General features: G+C 33.8%; 1 protein-coding gene across 1 annotated transcript in view; it reads right to left on the bottom strand.

The window, feature by feature from the left end:
- Positions 1 to 3,449: 3,449 nt before the first annotated feature.
- DCN (decorin) overlaps positions 3,450 to 27,923 on the bottom strand; it is a 33,183-nt gene continuing 8,709 nt past the window's right edge. The window contains exons 2-7 of the mRNA XM_005012380.6: positions 22,119 to 22,231; positions 12,375 to 12,588; positions 12,042 to 12,155; positions 10,343 to 10,436; positions 6,038 to 6,176; positions 3,450 to 4,991 (exon numbers count right to left, since the gene is read on the bottom strand). Coding sequence (XP_005012437.1) covers positions 4,797 to 4,991; positions 6,038 to 6,176; positions 10,343 to 10,436; positions 12,042 to 12,155; positions 12,375 to 12,588; positions 22,119 to 22,231 — 869 coding nt within the window. The 3' untranslated portion in view covers positions 3,450 to 4,796. The remainder of the gene's footprint in view (positions 4,992 to 6,037; positions 6,177 to 10,342; positions 10,437 to 12,041; positions 12,156 to 12,374; positions 12,589 to 22,118; positions 22,232 to 27,923) is intronic.

Raw genomic sequence — 27,923 nt, 5'->3', positions numbered from 1 at the left:
GGATCTGCTGCCTCTGCACAACAAGGGTGATATTTTATTTTAAAATTTATCAACTACTTTTAGTTTTTCTATTACGTTTTGACAATGATATACTTAGTATTCAATATCTCACAGTCCATGTTTTTCCTTTCACAATGTTTCCTGAAGTTGTCACAAGTACATTCCCCAATTATTTTTCTCATTATTGAATAAATTACTTCTAAGTAAAACAATACCAACTGCAACACGTTGGTGGTTTAAAATTTGCGAAGAAAAAACAAAAGCAAACAACAACAACAAAACACCAACACTTTGAAATAGTTTGATGATGATGGTGGAAAATAAGATTCCTTCTTAAAAAAATACACAGGGATGTAAGCCAAGCCCTGCAGCAAAACTGATTTCAGAGCAATGCGTACTTTAAGAGAGGATGAGAAAAAATACATCCACAAGCAAAACAAAAAGAATATTTGACTGTGGACTTGCAGAAAGTTTATTGCTTCCACAGCAAAACACTGATTTGCATGCTCTCCCCCTGCTCCCCAACAACAAAAGTACCAAAGAAAACATCAGCAAAACAAAACAAGCAAACAAACAAAACCATCACCAAGAACAGCAAAACACAGCAGTGAATTTTCATAAATCCTCAAGAATCTCTTTCCTCCTGGTTCCCACAATTCATGAACACCAACTTTGTTACTGTGCCTCAGTGACACTAGGTGGCACTTCAGAGTAGTGCTAGGATCAGAAAGACTTTTGTAATCTTTTCTGGGTATTATGTGTATGAAATTAAAGATGAATAAAAGTAATGCTAGCCTCAAACAGAAATTTATTAAATAGGATTTTGGGTTATTTTTCATATAAGACTAAGAAATAACCAATGCTATCTGTCTGAAAAAAAAAAAAATAGAAAACATAAAAAGAAAAGGATTTTAACAGATTTATTCACTGTTTTAGGTCGAAAAATCTATTGCCAGATACTGTATTTAGAGGATTTGAGAAGCAGACCAGGGAGGGAACTGAAGAAAAACTATAGGCCTGGAAATCAGAGCAATGTGGTCTGTGAAGTATTTGATTTGATACTAAGGATTTAAAAGTTAATCCTTTCCTGGAAATTAAATTAGTTTTAATGTCATCAGTAATCAAGTATGTGGTCACTGTCCATAACCAGGTGGATGTTAGAAGAGACAAATCAGCTTTCTTGTGTCCTAAAAACCAAGCATTTATGAAGGGTTTAATTTGGACGTTTTCTTGTTAAGTTTTGAAAAATAAAATTCTTTACTATTATTTGGTTTTGCTAACATAAAAATGTATATATATCTTTGGAAAATCCTAAACTTTTGGCATATCATTAATTATAATGATAATAATAATAAAAAAGGGGGGAGGGTGACAAAGGGAAGGTTTCTTCGAAAGCAAAATAACAACTTCAAACATTATTATCAAGCTAATTAAGGTATTAAAAAGGTAAAGCATTGCTTCTTTAAGATATTGTCTTTGTTTCCAACTTATTTTGTCAGTTCAGTGAGAAATTAGAAAGAGATTTTTTTTTTTTCAGTTAAAAACCTCCTGCAAGGATTTTAATGAACATTCTAATAAGATTAATGAATGAGGGAAAAAATTATACATTTAAATATCATAAAATAGTAGAAAATATTGTCCATAACTCTGAAAAGTCCTTTGAATGAGAGGAGATGAAATTGAAACTATTTTGCAGGTTTGTTCCTAAGTGCTGTGACAAATTATAGGCATCATTAATTAAAGATGACAAAAATGCATTGTTGTCTAATTTTGTTACTGTCTTCTTCATCATAAAAATACAGTTATGACAAAATATGTCTTTAAAAGCAAAAACAGGCAAGGTGCTGTTTTGTGTGTGTGTATTTTTTTATTATTTTGTATTCAGTGGAAGCAATAAAAAGTTGCTGTACTTTTTTAAAAGTTGCTGTATTTTTTAATTCTGTTAAATCCTTACATCATTCTTGTAGCTGAGCATCTGTCACGACACCTTCTCATATCTCTTGTTTTCACCAGCTTGAATTTTCATATTATTAGGATATGTTTTCGGATAGGCTTCCTAGAAGACTCTATCTAAAATCTGAGAGGTGGTCATCTGTTTTGCTTGTAGTGATCCTTCTGCGGTCCAGGGTTGCAGGAGGGGCTAGGATACCTCAGCACATCCCAGAAAACAAGCATTTTATTCTTTTATGAGAACATAATGAGAGTAATTCCATGGTTGATGTGGTTGATTACTATCTTCATTATTTATGAAGGGACTGGAGATGGACTGTTTAGACTAAAGTTTTTCTATTTTATATGTCATTTTTTTCTACCTGACACTTTATACCCTATTGTAAGCCCTCCCCTCTCCTCCTCTCCCCTCATTTGTTCTGTATTTAAAAAAAAAAAAAAAAAAATTTAAAAGTATCGGGCTTCCCACTTCTTTGAAGTCTTTGCAGACGTTGCATGTAGTTTGTACCCAGTATAGGGTAGTTATATCTGTCAGTTAGATATCACAGAGTTGGCTGCATTATGTCTGGAAAATTAAGAATGTGTTTGCATTCAGAATTGATCACCTACAATGATCTTGCTGGAGTCTCATGCTATAGGAATTACCTATTGTCTTTTATTATGGAGGACTGGGAATAACAAAAATCCTATTATATTTCCAGTCTTTTATTGATGGCAGAGAATGAACTATACGAGGAATACCTAGTGCTTAAGAACAGAAGGCAAGTTTGGTGAGTTGGTATTGTATAACTATTAGACAGGCAGAGGAGGACCAATTTCAGATATTTTCCTTTGGACTTAAAGTCGCTTCTAGTTTGAAAGAAAACCTCTGTAGAGATTTTTAAAACTATGGAGAGAAAAAAGGTAAGTTGTATATATGTTCACATGAAGCTTTATGTAATAGGTTATTTGTATTATTTTTAAATACATTTCTTCCTGTAAGTTGTATCTGTTAATTTGAATCATGAGAATATTAACTGTGAAATTCAAGCTAAAAAAGGCCTATATCCTTTATTGAAATGCCAATGTTTAGCTTTCTACAGAAGTCTCTTTTCAGCAACATCAGAAATACAACTAAGAACCAAAGAGTAAAACCAACCTCCCTCCCCCCCCAGCCCCCCCCAAAAAAAAAAAATCTGCTGATTTTCTGGAGGGTTTTACCTCCAGTTTTATAGATAATAACACTCAGAAAATGTGAAACACAGAAGAAAATCAGATGCAAATGTTGGAACTCATTAGTTTCCTCTTTAAAACAAAGGTGCCAACATGCTGACACATAGTTTCAGAGAAGAAAAAAAAAAAAAAAAAAAGAGAGAAGAAAAGAGCTTTCACATAACCTGTTCTTACTATAGCTATCACTACATCAAAGAGTTTTATTTTTCTGGACTTAATTATAATTAAAGTTATGATACATTATGTCATGCTGTCAAAACAAAAAAATAAAGACAAACACTTTGGAGTTTGCCTGTATTACATTATTCTTTAATATAAATGACATATATGTTTTACAAATTAGAGAGATTGACTTTGGAGATTTAAGAGGCTGCAGAAGATTCTTTTAAGGTGATATTTTGATTGAGTATATGTTTAGCTTTGTAGATTGACAGTAGAAATGTGCAGCCTACCTTTGATGTGTTTGCTACCCATTACAATGTTTTGAAGAATCTCAGTTTGCACAGCTTCAAATCATTCTCAGAAGATATTTCTACAAATGGTGTCCCAGCAAAGTCCAGATAGGCCTTACACTTTTTATTTATTTTTATTTTTATTATTTTTGCTATTCTTCTGTTTTTGCTCATAATTTAAATTCCACAAATTCATCAGATAGGGAGCCTGCATATCTCTGCTCAACAGTTAAAAACAGTGTTGAAGAACCCAAATCAGTAAAAAATGATGACAAATGTACAATGTAGAACAAGTTAACAGGGAATTGTTACTATTTTTGTTTTAGATATATACATGGATTTATACCAATGGACAAACCCTAATACCTTTGTCTGCAAAGCAACCTCACTGAAGTCAGTGAAACTACTCTTGTGACTAAGTTAAGAGGGATTATCCCTAAGGAAATGTAGTAATTGAGCTCCAGACATAGGTTATAGGTTTTGCACTGCAGACCACTTGTTATTTTGTTCACTAGGATTATGTTAGACTAATCCTGAATAGCAATGCTCTAAAAGAATGTCAAACTTGAAAAAACTATGTGTACAATATGAATTTATTTTTATTTTTTTCCAAAATAATGACATTAGCAACAATTTTATTTGCCTTTGCTAAATAGATACATTCAGAATTAGCTTAGTATTATAGTGATATTTTAAAACCTCCAGGGCTTGAAATAAATTTAAAGGAGGTAACTCTCACCTTCTCAAGTCTCAAAATGACTTGAGAGTCCTTTTTTCCTCTATTTGTCTTGTGTGGCTATAAAAATATGCTCAATCACTATCTTTTTTTTTTTTTTTTTCTTTTTTATATATCATAACTTGACAAATATTTACTCCGAATCTCATATACAGTGGAATCTGAAGAACTGTAGCATTCAGCAAACCAAAAATTACCACAGAAAGCATGCTGGAAAAGAAGGCTGAAATAAGTCAGTTTAAAGCACAGTCAGTAATTCTTTTTTGATGGCATGTTTTATCTTGTAGATCTGCAATGATTAATTTATTTTACATCAATGGATCATCTCCACTTTGAAGTAAACTTTCTGGTATTTGGCATTAATTGTTAGCAACAATTTTTTGAACAGGCCTATTACCTAAATAGGTACTTTAGCTGAAATACAACTGAACCCCATCTTTAGAAATCTATTTGTAATTTCCAATCTGTATTGCAGAGCGTTCATGGATACACCGGAAAGCAGAGGGCTGGATTTCCCAGTATTGCACAGGGTTGCTGAAGAGACTCACACCAGAATACGTAGCCTTTTTGGTGTTGTATCCAAGAGGGCAAAAGTCGTTGATACCAACGGAAGCAATTTTGTTGTTATGAAGATAGACCACCTGAAAAGTATTGAAATGCAGAAGTGAGAAATAAAGCTTCTGTGGCAAATAACATAAATCATTTAATGTCAAATACTTGGTTAACATTGTGCAATACTATACAGACTGACAAAACATCCACTTTTCCAAACAAACATTTGATTCTTCTTACTTTTTGAAATACCTAGATTATACCAAATTAGAAATAATTTCTAGAGAAAAAGCAGAAATCCTGCAAGGGAGTCCAGTAGTAATACTATCATTTGATTGTACTGTAACTGAAAGGGAAGTGAGATGTTATATTATTAATATAGTGCTGTGGTTCAGAAGCATGTGCTATATATAAAAATGTATTTGGTGTTGATTGGTTTCTCTCCAACTTTCACTATCATGACTCCAAAATTAATTGCTAATAATAATTAAAAGAGCTGATGGTTACTTTGCTCCAGAGAAACTATTTCTGATGAGTTTTCCCAAGGTAAACTCCGGCTGCAATTTCCATTTGGGAGTCTTCGTTCTTGCGGAGTTTTCTTTACTGTAAAACCTCAGTTTAAGTGAAGACAGATTTCAACTGGTTCTTGCAGATCAGTTACACAGAACTTAAGAATATTACTGGTTTGAAATATATATTTCTTATCTTTGCCTTCCCAAAGGCATAGTTTTGTAGGGTACCAAAGGGATGGTTCTTGGGAAAAAATAAAAAATGTCACTGAGTCAAATCAAACAAAACAAACAAACAAAAACAACGGAAGAAATGTTCTCAGTAAGCAGGTTTTCTGAGCAAAGAAGAAATAAGAATACACAAATAATTCCGTATTTGTTTTTTACCCTTAGAGATACAAATTAATGCCTACAGGTCTACACACCTCCATAGCTACACCTACACAAAAACCAGAATGAGTACTCCCGTATTTTGCAATTTTTCTATAACAATTCAATGGTTTACAAAACTTGAATCAAGTTACCTCTTGCACAAATACTGTTCTGTTCAAAACTGAATAACCATATATACATATCACACAGAGTCTTCCAAATATTGCTCATTGAGGCAGTATAATAAACCATACCTGTATATATTTGTGTTCACCCAGCCCACTAGGTACTCTGACAAGTTCATTGTTATTCAGATGAAGCTCTCTCAGATGAGGTACGTTGTTAAGAGAGCCGTTTTCAACTGAAGAAATACTGTTGAAGCTGAGGCCCAATCTGCAGAAAATAAATAAAAATACAAATAAAAAATGATGTCAAACTTGCCCACTTTATCATATTTCTTGGAGTGTTTACATCTATATACTACTGCAGTAGGAACGACCAGGCTAATTATGCATGAAGTTTAGACTCACCAAAAGAACTAGTTTAGAAAAGTACATTTAAATGTCTGACATCTGATAAGAGCTATCATAATTATCACTAGTTCATTCAACCTTTGTCCATGGTACTGCATACTTTCATAACTTATATTACTGATGCCATTGTCTGGCATCTTTCTGTGGCATCAGTAATATACATAGTAATGTGTAACCCCGTAACCATTGGCTTTTCTTTAAAAGCTGAATAAAAGTTTCTTGCAGGACTTTAGCAGCACTGGCTTTAACTTTCTTGTCAAAATACATAACCCATGGTGACCAGAACTGTTAATTTTAAATCTTCACCACATCCCAAAATATGCATGAGTTAAGAGCCATGTGGCAAACTGGAAACTGGAGCTGAGTCATATGTAATGATCTGCTCATCAGGACACAGAAGTGGGACATTACACATTTTCCTCATGTTCCAGACCAGACCTTTAAACACTGAATTATCCCTCCCAATTTATACTTCATATTCTTGGTTTATTAATACAATTTATGTCCAGTTTGGAAAACCTAGTTCTATCTGCACGTCTCTGTGTTAACACAATTTAAATTTGCAATCATCAGACTATGTATTTATTGATTTGTGGTTTTTTTTTTCAAGACACTCATAAGTTACAATGTTCTGTGTTGCAGTAAGGAATTCAGTGGTAATTCTGCAGTTGTCAGTAAGCGTGCTGTCCTTTGAGAAAATTATCTCTGTAAAAGCTAGATATACATCATCTAGTTTGGGTTATTTATTTATTACAATCCTTTTATAATTTTGAGAAAAAAGTATGTGGCCTACTAATAGCTGAAACAATTAAAGAATTTAATATAGGTGATCAGAATCCCTATGATAAAATAATTTGCTATGGACAAATTTAAAGAAAGTCTGATTCACAGCAATCTACCATAATTCTTTGTAGCTTGTGCCTGTTTTAGAAGACAGAATCTGGATCTAGTACAAAATCATAGAACTAAAAATTCTTTCTTGATATTTATAGCAGAGATGTTTCTAGAAATAGGACTGTACAAGAACAGAAGCACATTTCAGAAATTTTCTTTTAAGGATAAACAGTCAAAAAAAGATCTTCCTAGCTAATGTTATGCATAAACAGTAATAATAATGCTCATTTAAATATTGAAAAGTTATCATATTATTAAAAAACAAAGGAAAGCTTAATGAGATCTCCCATTCACATCAATGAGGATTTCATTCACTCAGAGATCAATTCACAGCACCCTTTATTTTTACTAGATTTTGGTAGGGAAAGTTTTTTATTAATCTAATTTTAAAGTTATTAGAACAAAATTCCTGTAGAGAAGAGTAGCTTAAGTTTTAATAAAACTTGGGAGATTTGTTTCTACAGAGCAATTTGCAATTTGGCCTGGAGATCCACAGAATTACAAAGGCTTTCGGGAACAGATAAAGAGAGTGAAAAAAAGAAAAAAAAAAATTAGGCAGAAGACTATAAGTTCTTAGTGAACACATATCTGAATTCTCACTTTATATGCAGGTCTATAAGCAGATGTCTCATAACTAGGGAGAACAGCATGAGAAAAGCAGGACTGACTCTCATATTTGTCTGTTGAAGAAAAAGTAACCCATTTACAGATATTAAATATGGAAAAGATCCAGCTCTGGATAAGCTCATGCAGGGAAAAGCTTTTGAGGAAGAGTAAAACTGGAGGAGTCTATACTAAATAAATAAATAAATAAATAAATAAATAAATAAATCTAACTCATAAGCAGTGAAAATATGTGTAATTTCATCTCATCTAAATGTGAATGAACTATCGGTCACTTGGGGCTTTGTTTACAAATGAAATAAGACAAGATTCCTATGTAAAGCACAGGGTGACTAAGAGTAAATAATTAAGAGGAAATAATACGATCTTCATTCCTCCTCTCCCCCCACCATTTTTTACTCACATGGGAACAAATGGGAGGACATTGGAAAGTGACTCTTGCTTACTACATTGACAAATTTTATTTCCTTTAATATTAATGAATTGTTAACATAGTGTTTCAGCTGATTTAATTACAGCATTCCACATCAACAAAACCACATCTAAAAATGGAAGAAATTCTCAGATCTTTTTCATATTCTTTTTTCTCCAACAGTCAACTTTTTGTTATATGCACTTTAAGAAACTGCATTATTCAAGGCTTGAAATGTATGCAGCTAGATCTTTTCAGTAGATTTAATAGGATCTAGATTTTAATAACAATAGTTGTATAATGTGTGTACTCCCCTGTGGAGCTCCTTCCTGAATGAAACCAGGAAAGTCTTTCTTCAGTTTACATTCTTGATATATCTATATATATCTATATCTATCTATCTATATATATTCCACTCCAGCATTATATGAAAACTTTTGAAAGACATAAGAGTATTTTTACAAGGAAAACAAACAAACAAAAGGAAAAATATTGGTGGCCTGTTAGAATGCAAGAATTCAAGAGAGAATAAATGGTAGATCTACACCAAGTTCATGCATGGAATAGTTTATGATTTAAAACACACACACGCATGAAAAAAAAAAAAATGTTTCTCATAGGCTGACTGTATTTTAGGGCAACTATTAGACCCTTGAGCAGTGTTGATACAATCCAGGAGAGTGGTCTCATGCGTGTTTCTGAAGTCTTAAACACATAAATAAAAATTATTTGTGGGTAACTTATTTTTGTTGAACTGGAAGAAGAAGCATATTTTCCCTTAGATTTATCCCCGATGCTGTTCTGTAGCTCTCTTTGCTCCCTTCTTTCTACATGTCTGCTGTGTTATGTCCAATTCCCTCCTTTTTCAACAGGTCTGTACTTTCCTTACTTTTCAGCTTTGCAAAATTCTGACAATGCTTAGATTTCTTGCTTGACTGCAGGCCAGAGAACAATTTAAAAACTGGTGCCAACTCAGAGCAGCTCCACATTTCCACACCACAATCAGCAGAGTATCTTGTTTCTCAGTACAGCACAACCACAATGGAAGCAGCACAGGGACAGATATTTTTAGCAGTCCATTAGCACTTCTACATGTTGCTTTATGTCTAAGGAAGGAATTCCAACAATATTACCCATGATTTCCAAAGATTAATGTCAAAAAGCAGAAAAACTGCATCATCTGAAGGACAGCACACCTCCCCACAGTAAAATAAATTACCGTCTACCTGAGAAATTAAGATCTTGGTGGTTTATTTATTTATTTATTTATTCAAAGTTAATCATTTGTCTGATGGATTGGATCCAATAATTTGAGTAATAGTCTTGTAGATCAAGTACACCTCCATTTTCATAGAAGTGTTTTAAAGTATCATGGTATTAAAAGACCATGTATTACAGGCTCGTTTTCATATTTTAGCACGTTATTTAATGTGAACGAATTCACAAATAATTCAGTATGTCTACAACTGTTCTTCAGGAATTCTCCTTATACTTTTCAACTAGAGAAATTTATTCAACAACAGATTCACATATTGCCAAGGTATAATCACCACGAAATATGGTGAACCTTTTTCATTTACATTGTATGTTTTTTGTTTTGTTTTATTTTATCATATTATTGGATTCATTACAAACTTGTCTTTTTTGAGAAACAGAGGAAACATTGGCAAAAGGTCTGTTAATTCTCCTGTAGTTTTTCCTCAGTTTCCAGAAGAATTTGCATCAGCTATGTCCCACATAAACTGCCTAAATTATCAATGGAAATACAATGAAAGAAGTATGACATAACAAACAACTTTAATTGCTTTCTTTATTTTTATTTTTTGTTGTTGTTGTTTGTTTGTTTTTAAATCAAAGAAATAGTTGTCCCTGGCATACATCATTCATAACTGAAAATAATTGTAAAGTGTAGTTAGAAAAAGTGTTTTGATCTGTTATTTCAGTGCACAAGTCCTTAGGAGATTTTTGTGCTAAGCTATTTACTACTCCAGTGATAATAATGCTGATGAAGCCCATAATTATGTTTTCTAAATGTATCTGTGATGGTTATAATTTCAACTAACATTTATATGTGAAAAGACAAAATGAATTATTACTTAGCCAAGTTGGTGAGTCCAGACAGGCCTTCAGCATCAATTTTGCTGATTTTGTTGCCATCAAGATGAAGTTCGGTAAGGGATGGAGGAAGTCCTGAGATAGGGAACATCATAACATTACTTTTGATAAAACTGGATTTTATTTATCTATTCATTTTAATGGACTTGTTTTATGCTGAGGCTCCTTTTACAGTTACAAAAATGATTTTTAGCAGACTTGGCCAGAACAATGAATAGAACAAAGTACTTTCACAATCAGGGGATCTGGATGCTGCTAGTAACAATTTATTTGGCATGAAATAAGACCAAGCTCCTAAGGTCATCAAAGAGCATTTAATTCTTAAGAAGCAGTTAAACAAAGCTTTTCATAGATATGAATTCTAGCCTTTCTGATTATATAAATAAGACATATACAATAGTGTAAGAGAGTCTTCATTTTAGCCAGACTATGCATGTATAAAAATATATAAACACTCGGTGCCTAGATATTTAATAAATAATAACAGCAGAAAATGAGATTACATAGATGAGGAAAAACAATGTTAATGCTATTTTTAGTGGGGTACATATTAGTGTGCAAATTCTGTTTTTCAGGGGAAAAAAAAAATGCTACCACATATTTTAACTATCAGAGTTTCCTCAAAGGAACAGCCAAAACAGGAAATGTGGCAAGAAAGAAACAACTAGTATTAACTTTCAAAAAAGTAGAGCTACTTCAAAACATTCCACTGGCTGAAGAATGAATAAATTGAATATAATGTCCTCTGTATTGGAACCTTCCTTCCTTCCTTTCTTCCTTCCTTTCTTTCCTTCTTTCTGCCTTTCTTTCTTTCTGCCTTTCTGCCTTTCTGCCCGCCTTTCTTCCTTCTTTCTTTCTGCCTGTCTGCCTTTTTTCCTTCTTTCTTTTCTTCTTTTTCTTTCTTTCCTTCCTTCCTTCCCTCCCTCCTTCCCTCCCTCCTTCTCTCCTTCCCTCCCTCCTTTCTTCCTTCCTTCTTTCCTTCTTTCCCTCCCTCCCTCCCTCCTTCCTTCCTTCTCCCTCCCTTCCCTCCCTCCTTCCCTCCCTCATTCCTTTCTTCTTTCCCTCTCTCCCTTCTTCCTTCCTTCCTTCCTTCCTTCCTTCCTTCCTTCCTTCCTTCCTCCCTCCCTCCCTCCCTCCCTTCCTCCCTTCCTTCCTTCCTAATTTACAATAAAATGCTTTTAAAAATTGCAAATGTTTCTGTTTTACATTTGTTTCTGTTTTGTATGTCTTTTGGCTTCAGCTCCACAGACTCATGGAAGGATGATTTTATGCTTGTAGAGCTTCAGTTAATTCTGTGAGGATTTACATCTGTATAATGTTGATCAGGTTTACAAACCAAAGTTGGAGGGTGAAAACATTCTTCCACTTTATTTTAAGCATGAGACAAGGAAAACAAAAGAAGATAAAACGGCTTACTTTTGACAGTATACCTCTTGTGGAGCTTCTCATAATGGTAAAACAATATTTTTTTTTCAAGCAAATAAAAGCCAACTGACCAAAAAATGAGCTATTTTATATTTTATTTTATTTTATTAATTTTATTTTATAGCAGTCAAGTAGTGTATACTCTAAAGATTCAAGAGACTTCCATAATTTATTGATGTTAAAGTTTCATGAGCTGACTAAAAGTCACCATCTTACACCTGTGTAGATCTCTCAAATATTCACTGAAGTCCTTACCTTTTGGGATGCTAGTAATGTTGGTGTCTGCGATACGGATATAGGAAAGCCTCTTCATCCCCTGAAAAGCTCCATTTTCAATGCCAGAGCTCTTGAGTGGATTTGTGCCTAGTTCTGCCAATAAAAGATGTTATTGAGCCGTGCTTCAGTTTATGTATCAATGTCCATTAAACCTCAGATTTCTAATAGATCAAAGCTAATTTGGAGGTACAATTCATTACTTTTCTTGGCTTTCTATATGTATATAGATTTTATGTATAAAATTACTGAGTGAACTAAGAACAACATCTTAATACACTGTGTTGATTTTGTTACAATTTATTATGCTCTTACCTAAGACAATCACTTGATTCAGTCCATTAAAGACTGCTTTCCTCAACTTGGAGATCTCATTTTCATGAGCCCGTATCTCTTGAAGAGACTTTGGCATGTTTTCTGGAAGTTCCTTCAGGTTATTTTTGGACAGGTAAAGTCTTTCCAGTTTCTTCAGAGGAGCAAAAGCTGCTGGGCTTATTTTGCTGATTTTGTTGTTAACAAGGATTAATGCCTGTGGAATAATAATGAAGGAGACCTTACATGGTAACTGGAAAATTATCTTAAGAATGAAAAATTAAAAACAAATACTTATTATTTTCTGGTGTCTTTTGATCATTCTTAGCCAGTCTAGTGAACTGATGAAAATACAATGCAGTACTAAAATAAATAGATTAAGGACTACTGAAACGGTAAAAGATAGACAAGGCTTAAAAATAACTACAAAAGGTGCTTCATTGCTGAGGTATATGCATCTTCTGTTAACACCCAGAAGAATCATAATTTATATCCACATTCATATACAATTAAAATGTTCTGTTTGTCTTAACACCTTACCCACCCCCCACCCCCTCCCTCACCCCTCCAGGCAGATAAGTGGGGAAGCAGTGTTGTTTTTTTCTTCTGTGTAGGAATCTAATTTATTTTCCCCCTAACTGTGATATCTAGACTCTGGGTAACTGTAAGAAAATTAGATCCCTGTACAGTCAGGGAAGGGAGGCCTCCATGAAAACTCTGTTAACTGTAATAGGTGGTCTCCATTTTGAAATAGGTGATCTCCATTTTTTGAAATTTTACTTTACCGCTGACTTATATTGATTAATCAACTATGACATAAAAGAGGCAAAGTCCCATTACTGCCAGAAAAGTAATTCAGGCTAATGGAAAAGATTTCAGATATAACAAATATGAGAATGAATCTCATAACATCTGTTTACTATCTACTTATAAGACGTATAGCTTTACATATTTGTGCAATGAATTAGGTAAAATGGACTATATAGATATGGATAGCATTATCTGTTTACATTTATTACTGGGAAAAAACTATAGAGCATTTTTGTTAACTAACTCCATCATGCCATTTTTCAGAAACAGAAGACAATAGTTGTTAATACATTCCCCCGAAATGATCTTGCATATATTATAGTTAACATTCAGTGTATCTTAATACATTTTTAATGTTTTCAGAATTAAACTTTTATTGGTATCTGTGTCAGCACCTACCTATCAAGAAAATTGAAAGAGGGGTAAGAAGATAGTATAAAATTGTATTTGATGCATGTTTCTCCCCTAACAGACTTCTCTTGCAGTTCATCCTGAGCAAAGCAAGCCGTGTGTTCTGTACATGGTTTCTCTGAGTATGCATAGAGTTGAGCAGATCTGTTTTTAATTTTGAATGCTAGCTAGCAATGCCACATTTGCAAGAGGAGGTAGAAAAGGTCATTCACAGTTCAGCAGAGTATTTCACTAACAATAAACCTCTCCCAAAATAAATAGATTGGTCAGAGGAATCTACAGCCACAGCTCTCTTGTATTTCAGACTGTTATTAGAACTTCCATAAGAACACATCGATTTTGGTTTCCTAAGAGAAAATTGTAAGAATTTGGAGACGGATGTAGCTTCTCCCCTTAGTGTACTAAAACTAACTGCAGGTATTAGGACACAGGAAACATATAGTTATTGTGAAGAGTACAACTTGAATTATACAGATTAATCTCTCTCGTTGTTCTTATTATAATAATGGAATAAATGAATGAGCTACTGCTAAATACATTCTTTTGCTGTTGTTGTTGATTTTACCATAGTTTTATTTTCCATAAATATTTAAACCAATATTCAATGAGTTTAGGCTTGTGAGCACTTGTAATTTTTATCCTATATCCTGCTTTGTAGTGTTTATTTATTTCAGCTAAATATTTCCTTAACTTATTATTATTATTATTTCTTATCTGTTTTAACTTCTTTTCTTTTTAGATAAAAATCCTTTTGGTTTGATTATCACAGCTGATGTTCTGATACAAAATACTTCTCACTTGAAACAGGCAGGTATATATTCAGATAGGCCCTGTAATGTAAATATTCTGTGAGTAGTTGATGTTCAGAGAATAGCTAAAGCTCTTCCAAGAACAACTGTTAGTCCTGACCAAAACCAGAAACTGTCCATGTATTTAGGATTAATCTGTTCTGCTTTGCCAATGCTTTCCTGAATATGATCATGTTATCTTGTAGAAACACACAAAACATTTTTTTATTCAAACATTCAGAAAATCTATCTCATTTAGAAATGATGATATTTATCAAAGGTATACTTAAAAATACTTTCACTGTGGTAACATATCTATGGTGATATAAGCTGGAAAAGTATTGGAAAAGTATCACAAGCCTGTAGTTTTCAATTTCTTTGTACCAGAACATCAGTTCTCTCTTGCATCATGCTGCCTAAGACCCTGTTCCTCCTATTTTAAACCTACATTATTTTTCACACCACTGTGCTGATTTAAAGAAAAAACAAGCCCACACATCAGAATTTGCAAGAGAAGTTTTACTGTCTCCCAGAGCAACAGCAAATGATGAGGATAACACACCAGCAGAGCACCTGGCCAGCCATACCCATGGGTTTCTTTCCTACTTCACAATAACTCTATTATATGCAAGACTTAAAGAAAGAAGTTATTAGCTTTGGAGTGCTGCTGTTTATTTTCCTCAGAATGTGTCCCGTATGGTTTGCATGTAACAAAAGTTAAAAGAAAACACAATAAAATTAAATGAAAAACTCAGGGGAATTTAGAGGTCAGTGAAAACAGGAACTAGAGAAGAAAATCTGAGGGAAAACATCTGCAGGCAATGTTATTGAGGAAGGGATGTAAGACAAAAAAAAAAAAAAAAAAAAAAAAAAGCACATGGACTAAGTTTCCTGAATATAGCCCAGATGGCATGGTGGGACATTATTATATTCATTTTGCTATAGGACAGCTCCATATACTAATTTTGTGCAGGGCAAGCAATTCTCAGAGGTTAAAATGAGAGTCAATCTGAAAGTGCTGAAAGTGCTTGAACCATAGCTGGCACTTGTAATGCTGCTAGTATGGAATAATTAGGCAAACCTAAGAAATGGAAATGTGACAGCTTAGGGTAATACTGGAATAGAGCCACAGGAATTGATTATTATTATTTTTTTAATCTATCTTCCTCCATGCTTCCTTTTCTTGGTGGAAGGAATAAAGATGATTCTTTTAAAAATAAATAAATAAATGGGGGGGGGGGGGGGGGGGGGGGAGGGATGACACCAACACTGGCAGCTCACACTCTTATCCTATGGATAGGAAAATGCATATATAGCATGATATGTATAGCATAGCTTTTGCCGCTCTTATTCAGCTCTTAGAGTATAAATATTGACTTTGTTATATTTATTACTATATATTGCAATGTAGTAATACCTATAGACTACTTCATCATGATCTGCAATTTACACAGTGCTCAGAGAAGTAAAAAAGCTTTGTTCCAAAGATACTTTAAATGTGACTGAACTACCTCTAGCAGTAACTATTGTAGCAACAATAACAACTACAACAAAATTGAAAAAAATAGTAAATAAAATAAAAAATAAAAAAAAGGAAAAAAAGACTGCATGAATGCTGCACAATTAAAGTCCATGGGAGTCTGGCCATTTATCTCCTTTTGGTCTGGTTTCTGCCTCAAATATTTATTGCCTAAACAAAAAGGAGAGCTCACAGTACATGAAGATTTTGGAACATTTGCTAGCATGCTCTTGTCAAAATATACCCTGACAAACTGCAGAGTGTGCATGTGGCAGTCATGTAGGAACTAGCATGGCATTGTTCTTCTTGGTGTTATCAAAATCTGCAATTTTTGCTCTGGCTGGGGGTGGGAAGAGGGATACTGTATCTTTTGGTACAACTTTATTATGTGAGAATCTCAGGGAACTGTTCTGTGGCTTTTGCATCCTTACATCTGTCCTTCTTAGTTTAGAACAGTTTGAAGTGAAAGCCTTGCCAAAAGCTGAAATGAACTGTAAAACAATCAGCAAATTATTATCAAGCGTAATACATGCTGATACATCTGTTTTGCCAGCTGGAGATGGTACTCTTACCTAACATCAAATCTTTAATGATGCATGTGGCCTTCAGGGCTTAAACTGAAAAATCAATCTGCTGACCCAATGGAATTTTTTTAATTTCCTGGGTTATGTATTATATTATTACCTGTTATTTTATTACAGTGCTGCTATGTACAGTAATGCCTTAAGAATTGCAAGCTGAGGAATCAGGTGTCCAAATAAAAATAATATATATATTTTTTTTCCTTATGGTTTCAGTTATTAAGACATATTCATATCCTGGACATATAGTCAAGTTTTGCCAAATTATTAGGAATGAATGTGCACATGTAGGGGAAACAAAAACAAGCAAACAAAAAACAACCAACCAACGAAACCAAACCAAATCAGACTAAAATAAAATAAAATAAAATACAACAACCCCAAAAGAACTTTACTTCCTTCTCTAATTATGTTTTACCATAAGATAGAATTTTACAAAATAAGCATTCATTTTTAAAGTCATTTTAACAATAGTAAAGACTGGTAAACTTGAAATAGCCAAGAGGCCCTGAATGCAAGAAGGTCTCTGAATTGAATTCCAGATGTTTTAGCTTCTGAATGGCCCAAGATATACAGAGTTAAGACAGTAAAAGGCTAAAGGTAATAAATAAATAAATAAATAAATAAATAAATAAATTAATTAATTAATTAATGGTGCAAGGATTCTTTTTATGTTGTGTCTTAAGGTAGGTTTTAGTAAAGTGGATCAAGTAGACATAACTAAGAAAGGCAAGGAAAAATGGACAACATAGGAAGGAGATGGAAGAAATGGATGGAAGAAGGAGATGGCATTGAAACAAGCCTGCCACTTGACGAAAGAAGGCTTTCCTAGAGGAAAGAAGGCTGTGGAAAACAGTTTGATCGCATCCACAGAAGCTTGTTGAGTAATCTCAGCAAGCTGAGGTGCCTGGTGTAGATCTAGTTTGCACTGAGTTTGAGCCATCACTAGTAAGCGTTGTGTAACATGACTTGCACAGATGACCAGAGAACTGCTGGCTCTACATTTTACTGCTCCAATAAAAATAATCCTTATGCTCTGGCATTCTAGAGCCACTTGCCCTTTCTTCAAGGGCACAACACTGCCCTTGTCAACTGGGGCAAATATTTATGTCATTTATTTTATCATAAATTACTTGTTTATTTTACTGCTTTATTCTATTGTTTCCTTTAGTTTAACATTCTGAATCTCTCTAAAATTTTTAGGATGTCAAACTATTTTCTCCTGCTATTTTGCTCACACAAAAAGTTCTTTGTCCTCTGCAGATTAAAAAAAAAAAAAATGCTTTATATGCATGTTATGTGATGCATATTGCTGCTTTAGTGGAAAATCTCATAGTGTGTTCAGTATAATGTAAAGGAGGAAATAGGATCTCTCTAAGGGAGTGTTGCATTTCAGAAAGATCAACACATTTTTAAAAAAATAATAATAAAATATTATTATTATAATTATTTTCCTCAGAATAATTGTCAGAGACCTACAGATTATCCAAGCTGGAAAGAGGAGAAGTGTCTCTCTCTCAGTTCTATTAAAAATATCTGCTATAGATGATAGTGGGAATCAAGTTCACAGGAAGAACCTGGGCAGACATCTCCATCTTTTTTACAGTAAGCTTGTGGCTACTGCTTCTTCATTCTGTGATTCGTAGATCAGTAAGTTCACTTAACTTCTCATTTGATTATGATTGGGAAATAGGAACTGAAGCTGTAATGAAACATTAGAAAAATGTGTTTCATTAATATTTTTTGATCTATTAGGAGTTTTTTTCTGTGTTTCTGGAAGATGTTCTTAGGCTTTTCCTCAGTTAATCTAGATGGTTGTCCTTCCATAGGGAGTCTTCTTTTGGTTAAAAACAGAGCAAAGCAAAACAAAACAACAACAAAAAATAATAATGAGGGTATGAAACATTTTGTCCTTTTTTTTTTTTTTTTTTTTTTTACTAGATATTGTTACAAATATTTTTTCAGTTTATTTGCCCACATACTTAATATGATAAATGCTTATTTTGTGTATGGTTATAACTTTAAGTCCCAACCTGAAATCTTTATTTATAAAAAAGATTTGTGCAAATCTATTCTTTAAGTATAAATACAAATAGGTTGAGCTCTGTTGCACGTGCAACTGTGGCTTTGCATATCTCTAATATCTTAAGCAACATTCTATTTGATTTCAGGCCAATAGTGCATTCATCTTCTTCTGCTGTACTAACACTATAGCATTGAAAAATTCCTGCTGGGAAAGTATACAGTCACTATTTTGTTGTTTGTGTTGTTTTTATAGTGATCCAATATCCATTATCTCTTACCTCTTTTTCCAAGTGCCAGGTATTATGCTGGTTTGTTCTAGCTTTGCCACATAACATGCATCTCCATGTGCTGTTTTTGTAAACTTTTCTTTCAATGTGCACAAAAGCTTACTCACATAGTATTTTGGATTCTTTAATATGTCTATGGGGTCAAAGTATTGTATTTTATCCAGAAGGCTCAGTTTGGCTGGAAAATTCTGACAGTTGTAAAAATAAAAAAATAAAAAAAAATATATATATATATCTTCTGCCTTTTTACAATAGCATCTCTGTAATTGTTTTGCCACAAGTCTAAATAAGAAAACCTTTTACACAGTATCAGACAATTTTCTTAAACTCTAAAACCCTGTCCTTAGCTCTAAAACGGTTTGTCTTCTATTTTTCACTTTTCTCCTAAGTCCTCTGAGTAAAAGTATATTTCATGTTTCATTTGTTAATAGTATGAAGTCTCATTCAGTTTTTGTGGTACAACTCTAATAGTTTAGTCACATTTTCATAGATTAATTGAAAGCTACAAAAATACCAGGTACACCACAACTATTGAATAATGATTTCTGGTTGTCTTCCTTTGCAGGCATTTATTGCTTGCAGTTAAATATTCCCTTATTTCATACTTTTCTACCTGTTTGCCATATTCAACAGCTGCAAATTTTAACTGCTCTTTGACTTTTTAAAAAATTTTATTATTATTATTTACACAGAATATCTTTGTAGGTGTTAAGTCCTCTTGTTCTTCCATTTATGAACATAATCAGATACTTTTGTATTGAAAGAAAAGCCACAGACAAGGTATAAGTAGATCCTTTCTGCTAACTTCAGCTTTTAGTACAAATTGAACTTCAGGTTCAAATTAACTTGTTCATGAAAAACTTTTTTAAAAACTATTAGTCCTATGGTGAGTGATGTCTGTAGGAATATTTATTTATTTATTTATTTATTTATTTATTTATTTCCAATACCAGTATGAGTTGGGATTTAGGGAATTGTTCCCTACTACAAGTAGTCACTTTATGCAAAAGATTGACTACAGTTTCTGATTATTTCAGATTTTGGATCAATAATAGCTATAATATATGTAAATCTTTCTGCTTTAGTAGAGCTTAAGAAGATTTCATAATTTAGAAGGAGTCTAGAAAATTTTTAACATTACACTGTCAAACACAAGCCATGTGTATTTGGGAATATGATTTTTAAAAGTATATATATGTGATATATGTACATTTACATCACACACATATCCTTAAAACAAAAAATGACAATGGACCTCTATCAACAGTAAACTTTCTCAAATTTATTTATTATATTGATTAAAAGCAATATTCCCCTTTCACTATGGCTCTGAATAATATAAGGGAGGAAAACTATTCCCAGATCTTACACAAGGAGAATGATGCCTGCCTAGAATAAAGATGGTGCCCACTTACATAAATGTACTCTGTGGGTAAATTATTATGTTGTGGAGGAGACAAGAGGATTCTTTTTCTGTCTTGAGTATATCCAAGAAAACCACATTGTTTTGAAGGTCATTTGTTGAAATTTACATTACTATTGTAAAAATTTCCACAGGTGCCTAAATATGCCCTAGGTAGTTTGGGGATTAAGATGAAGAAATGACTGACCTGAAGTTACCTATTTAATTCAGTATTAAATTAAATAGTATTAAATTAAATAAATATCTGTTGTAATTAGGAAAAGAACATCCATAGAATTAACTCAATGAATTATTATTTGCAAGTGCTCAACTCACAGCACAAGGTATAATAAAAACCAGAGCTAAGTGACAAGTAGGCAGAAGTTATTGGTGCCAGTACTTTTCACCCTCAATACTATGTTCTGATTCGTTTAATGCAGTGACATGAGGAAGGATTTCAAAATAAGTCAGGTGAAATAGGGTATAGAAACATCTGTTTCTCTTTGCTGACTATAGGCTACACAACTAGATCAGATGTAGATATCTATACAGTAGTTGCTAAAATTATGTGACTAACCTCATTGTGATTTGCTCATGCAGCTCCCTCCATTTTGGACAGACTGTCATTGCATCCCTAGTAATTGCTCAAATCTTTTATTTCTGATGTTGAATTAAAACAAAAATTTAAGAGAGCATTTGGAAGAAATTAAAGAGAGAAATGCTTATAGGACTTTTTCTCCAAGTAGAAAGGGATAAATGTAACTTCTTGGTTGAAAAAGTACTTGCTTGGGTGATGGCATCAGAAATATGAACAGTTGAAGTGGGAGTTGGCTTCTTGGTAGCAAATGGGAACAATAGAATTGAAAGAGGTTGTGAAGTGCCAAGAAAGTGAAGTCAAGTGATTCATAACGCTTATAATCAAAAAGGATCAAATGAAACTATGCACAGAACAAAGAGACTTGGTGACAGGCTAGAAAAATAATTTCTGCTGCAGTATTTTGAAATATATCTGAGTTAGGGTATTACTTTCCAAGGCAGAAAAGTATTATTATTATTAATTATTATTATTATTTCTTAAATCTGGAAAGAAAGATATTTTGACACATTTAAAACAAGTCTATGAGGTATGAAATTTTAAGATGTTGATAATAAGCAAAGAAATAAAAGAGGAGGACCTTTGATAGAAGAACACAAATTTGGAAGCAGAGGAAGGTTTCTGATGGAAACTTGGAAAATAGGAGAACCAGAAAAAAAATGGGTATATAGAAAACAGGGAAGGAAAATATTTTTAGCAAAGAGAAAGAAGTCAGTAGTGTTGGAAGAGACTGGAAGGTAAAAAAGGATGAGGATGGAATTTTGGTAAGAGAAGATTTTTGGCAAAAACATAATTTTATTGTAGTGAAGTGGGCAGGAGCTTGGTTTGAAAGGGGAGTTGAGATAAAATTATTAAAGAAAGCTGAATATAATGAAGAATATATATAGCACTGAATATTTATATTCATAAACAGAATATATCCAGCACTCCTTGAGCTCCAAGGTGGAACAGGAAGGCATACAGTAATGAATGATTGAGGCAGCAAGATTGGGAACGATTTTCTTTTTTACTAGAAATAACCAAACCACCATGCCAAAGAGAGTGAAAACATAAGTAAATAGGTGAGAAAAGTTGCAGTGGGGATCAAGAGACTGAAAGGGAGGCAGGTACAAAGAGATTAAATCAGACGAGGAACTTCCATGACAGGAGAAGAAAGTTTACAAGAGAGGAATTGGAAAGAAAATTAATAGGCAGGGCTGGTGGAGGAAGATCACAGAGCATTTCATCAGTTTTCCTTAAAAACATGGATACCAGGCCAAAATCACCTTTTCTATCCCCCGCCCTTTTTTTTTTTTTTTTTCCCAAGTAATAGTTCAGCTATACACTTACATGAAGATTCTTCAAGTTTTTGAAATCTCCTTCTTTAATTTCAGTTATTTTGTTGTTCTGTAAGTCCAGCAGAGTTGTATCAGGGGGAAGGTCTTTTGGCACTCTTTCCAGACCTACGAACAGTGAAAAGAATAAACAATCGACTTTGAAAGAAACTTCAAATAGGGGTCAGTACTTTCCTTAGTATTTACCTTTCAGTAAACATTTCTAGAACTCATTTCCTGAAGTATGTTATGAAGACTTATTTGACAACATTTCTGTCTCCAAAGTGTCAAAGAGAGTTTTATTTTGCAATGTCAAATTAAAATGTATTTATTCACATTTCCATTCTTCCTTTTTCCAAGTTACAGAAAAGACTGAGTTTGTCAAAATTATTTCTAACACATTTAACTCTGATGAATTGTGTGAATAAAAATTGCTTTCAGAAGGAGGTATGGCATTTATTAGTTTCACTGTGTGCTAAATTTTTTGGACAGAGAGCATTTCCTGCTATTTAAATCAATAAACTTTTCTTCAAAGAAGTACGATGGCTAATTATATTCATTTCCAGAAAAATATTATTTATTTGACAATAACTGAATAACTTGCAGTGAAGTCCACCTTAAAGAAAAAAAAAAAAAAAAAAAAAAAAAAAGACACAAAGCCCCCACTTTTCTTTCAGTTGAAACTATGTGAAACTATGTCCAAGTTTTCTGGAGAACAAATCTCTTGGTTTCACTACAACTGCCAAAAGAACATCAGACAGTTTAAATTAAAGACTCTCTTTGGGACTATTTTCTGAATAGCTGATATGTAAGTCCAATGAAGTCATGGAAATGAAATTATTTAGTGTTAAATAACACTCACTTTACCCAGCTTTGCTTTCGTACTGTGACTTGGAATAGAGCAAATCTTTTATAGTCATTCTGATTTACCACAAAATTAAAATGTTCTTTCCTACCTAGTCTTCTTTTTTACAGAATATGAAATTCTAAATGAATGGCTAGTAGGAATAATTTATAGCCATTAATAACAGACGTGTATTTTTTTCAGGAAGAATGGGCTTTTTAACAATAAAGGCTTAAATATTTCTGAAGGTATACTCAAACTCTCTTAAAAAGATCTATCCGTAAGTATCACCAGTGTCTCCCCAACAAATCCTGGAACTGAGACTTCTTAAGTTATCTTAATATGGGTGTAGCAGACCTAAACTTTTGAAAAGTGCTTCTTTTACACTTAGCTTTAACTGATGATAGTACTCTGTGTAGAACACATTCTGTTGTCCTGACATTGGTTGGTTTCTGAATTTAAAAACATCCTAGCCACTCTTCCAAATTTATCTCCCTCCCCCCCCCCCCGCCAAGTTCTCAAACATTAGCTGAACAAGTATTAAAATATATGTCTGATATTTATTAAAATTGAGTACAATATAGATTAACCTGGCTAATCTTTAATCCCATCAGAACCCAAAAGTTTTAAAATGCAGAATCTTCCAGCTCCAGATGAATAAGTAAAAGGATGTACTGTACATAAAATGACAAGAGTATATCTCATATCTCATGCTATTTACTTTACTGATTTTCAGAGCATGAATAGATGGTACAGATTAAGGTTCTTCATATTACTAAAATATTTTTTTTCTCATTTAGGCATGAAGTTCATTTTTCTAAAGGCAGTTGCAAAACCCTAATTATTTTCAGAAATGTGGGACTAGAGCTCCACATAAACAAAAAAATAAAATAAAATACCATATAATTTTCATGTTGTGTTTGGAAAATTTCTGTACTCTGCAGACAGCAGTGATGTCAGCAACTAAAAATTCTCTCCCCAAAGCAGTTTTTTTAAGATCATAATTTTGTTATGGGAAGTTTTCAGAGTCTAGCAAATTTTAATGGTATTTTTCACATATAAATGCAAAAATTGATTGAATTATTTGGATACAAATTAATATTACTATGTTGTGCTTGTCAGTACATTAAATTTCCAGCTGTACTCTTCAAGCTTCACATGTCAGATTCTACAAGCTCAAGCATTTTCTGTGAATGAGGTAGAACTGATAATTTCACAAAGTAATGAAGTGGTGGTTCGTATTATAGTAAGACAACTGTAATCAGATAACCCTTTGTGAACAGTGATTTATAAAAGATTATTGTACTAAAATCTAAGAGGTACAATGCAATTACTAGCTCTGCATACAAGGAATAAAACTGCCATCCCTAAAAATATTGAACTTGTTTTATTACCTACCTCATGTATATTCTGTTATGTGATCCTGAAGCCATTTCTAAAAATGGTTTAGTAAACAGCTGAATTGAAACCATGGTATATGATTTTTCCTTAGCTTGTCTGAGTTTTGAACATATGGAGAGCAAAGTATCATGCATTGTGTATAGGAGTACAGGATACACCTCATGTGCCATAGAGATGTTACATTAATATTAAGCAGTACAGTACACCCACCAACTGACAGCTATATCAAATAGAGCTCTCTAGTGACACAACAGTTTGTAAATGGGTGGATCTGGACACTGTCTTATAAAATTATCAACTAATAATTCAGGATTAAACTGTGTTTAACTTGTGGACTGGATCCAAGTGTTTCACCACTTGTCCAATCTACATCGATTTGCACTACAACAGCACTTCTACTTGTATTCTACATCTATCCCAGACCTGCAAGCTCATGAAACCAGTCTCTTCTCTAGAGTTTTGTTGCCTGAGGAGCAATCCTTCAAGTCTTTCTAGTCATAACAGGTCAGTACATAAGCAGCGCACATGAATGGGGGAGTCTAACATGACAGCGTGACAGAATTTGAAATGAATCTAGAAAACTGCAATCCCACTAGAAGCTAAAATAGCTCTTGAATCTTAAATTAGAATTTCCAATACCCAGGATGATTCTTGTATTCTTCTGGCTGGAAGACAGAAGAATTTAGAGGGGAATTGTGGGCTGTTCATATGACTTATTTCCCATGACTTAATGCCCATATACTTCTGAAAACCTGTTGTAGTGTGACTCTATGTCCACTTACTAATGCCTTTCTGTGAAATTATATAATGTCAACTGACAGAGGAGCTGGTACAGGAAAATATCAATTGAGTCACTTCTTAATCATTTTTAAAACATTTTACACAACTATTTCAGCTTTTTTTTTTTTTTTTATATATTTACATTCAAGCTTGTGAATATAAAAAAGAAAGCTATATGGCAATTTTTCATAGCAGTCTGACTTTTTATGTGAATACTCAGTGATACAGAGTTTGGTATTCAGTTCTCTGGAAATATTTCAGGCCTCTGGTTTCCAAGATTAACATAAAACTGACTAAAGATTTTGATATTTCTGCCTTTCTATCTGTTAATTTGAAAGTGCATATTGTTTTATTAATTTTGATTGAATAAAACGAGATCAGTTATTATATAAGTTGTTAAATGCATTAAAAAAAAATCATGAATGAGCAGAAAAGGTATAGCCCCACCCTTACAAAATGCTTGCTTACACTGAAATTAAAAGCCTAAATATTCTGGAAACATAAGGGACTTAACGAAAGAACTTTTATCTTTAGTCAGAAAATTATTGCCATTTGCACTAAAATAGTTCTCAAGAGAAATCATGTCTACCTTACCGAAGCTAAACAAATATCCATTCCTGCAATATGTGCCAGATCATTCTCTGTAGATTACAACAAATGGAAATCTTCTTCTATCCTACATCATCAACCCCTAGCGCTTAGCGATTCCCACCAGCAGACATGTATGTGTGTAAACATGCATGGATATGACAATACATAAAGAGTAGAATATACCAGAGAACATTAATAAAAATAAATAAATAAATAAATAAGTAAGTAAATGAGCTTGAAACACTTCCCCTTGTTGCTCAGGATCAACTGTACTTTTATTTTCCCAGCAGAAGGTTTCCTATTCTTAACTTATTCTTACACTAGTAAATACATCACAGATTTATGGAATAACTAATATAACAATATGATCAAATGTATTAGAGGGATGCCTAGCAAAGCTGGATCATCAATGGATTTCTTTCACATAGACAACAAGAACCCACACTCACTTTTGGAAGTTCTGTGAAGGAAAGGCTCATCTAGAGTCAATTAGAAGATGTTCAGTAGAGAGAGGTTACCAGGACCAGGAATCTCTCCATAGCAGGAGGATGGAGATGAAGGTAATATTTCAGAAATCATGCTTGTCTCAGTGGGATCCTACCTATGTGATGTGTAGTATTTTCTCATTATTTCTTAAATAAATTAGATTAACACAATTGCAATGTCTGACTGCTTATCTGTGATTACCTCTCCTTTTGGAAAGGACAGAAGTCTGATGGGTCTGGAGATTTCATGAGACCAGAAACTAAGCACAAATGAGCCAAACTAATGATACAGTGAGGTTGGTATAATTCAGCCCTTATTGAGTCCCTGAGAGAGCAGCAATCTGTGGCTAGTCATCTCCTGTGTAGTAATAGACCAGCCCAACTCACACATGCTGCCATTTAGCCAGCCAAACAGGTGTAGGAGATGTAGCAAGGATTTGGGAATATTGCGAGGACTAAAGAGGATTAGGGATTTTGATATACAAAGCAAGCTTCATTACTTTTGCAGCTCGGGGAATTACCTGATCAGCTGCAGGAGCTGTGATCAAGTGGCTGTTGAATTGTTTAACCCTCAAAATGTGAAGGGTGGCATTTGAAACCTCCCCACTATGAAGGGTCTTCAGTTCACTGCTCCAGTTTCTCAGAACTGAGAATCAGAAACGTGGCATGAAGCCACATTTCTGCTGAAGCCATACAATTATGCAGAAAAGGAATGCAAGATTTATGGGGCTAGTGCGAGAGATGAAGCAAAAAGGAGTCTGAGTCTGTAGTCCAGAGATGAGGACACTTCCCTGGGAACTGTATCCTTGCAATGCTGAGACCACATAGTCAAAATAAGAAATATGTGACTGGTGCCAATTGCAAACAACTTAAAGCAGCAGAGCCTGGTTTATTAAATAAATAAATATATACATACATATATATATATATATATATATTTATTTTTTTTTTCCCACCTCCTATCCAGTTTACAACAGACAGAGATGGGGCTTTTTCCCCTGAATAAACATTCCCTTTCCCAGCTTAGGAGCAAGGGTCAAAAGGCAGAGGGAGACCTGAATGCTGTAGCTCAGATACATGTGTTATTGCATTGCAACACTCACGATTATTATCATAGGGGCCATAAAATGGGGCTCTTTTCAAGTCTCCTTTAGTTTCCACTAACAGCTGCTGCCAGCTGAAGAATTTGGACTGAGTTACATGTAATTCCCAGACGTGGTCATCAGCGGCTGCTCTCCCGGTGGGGGCAGTCTCTCCAGCAGCTGTCTGTTCTTCCTCTGCTATGTGTTCTTCCCTGCTCAAAGCCCAGCTCTGCCTCATCTCAACAGTGGGCTGTGTGGACTCTGGGATGAATGGGGTGAATGGCAAACTCATGGGTTCAGGAGACTTAGTCAGGGAAAATACAGGACTCAAGGACAGCTTTCTGGAAGGATGGCAGGGAACTCAGCGTAGTGTTGAATGCTTTGGAATAGAAGAGTTCACTGAAACTTTCCCAGTCCGTGTTCTTCAGTATTTACTGGAATTTGTTCTCTATTGTGTGGGATTTGAAAATAGGAGTGGTTTCACAATTTGCATCCTGCCAACCACAAAAGTAAGAAACATTTTTTTTTCTTTAGAGTAGTACCCACAACCTCCTTCTCCCTCCCACTTTCAAAAGAAAAGTCTGTTCTTTACCTTTCCTTTTCTTATTATGAAATCATCAGTACTAATGGGAACATTT

This window comes from Anas platyrhynchos, chromosome 1 (assembly GCF_047663525.1).
Source record: "Anas platyrhynchos isolate ZD024472 breed Pekin duck chromosome 1, IASCAAS_PekinDuck_T2T, whole genome shotgun sequence".
NCBI lineage: Eukaryota > Metazoa > Chordata > Aves > Anseriformes > Anatidae > Anas > Anas platyrhynchos.
Note: the sequence above shows the minus strand (reverse complement) of the source record. Positions and strands in the feature narration are given on the sequence as shown.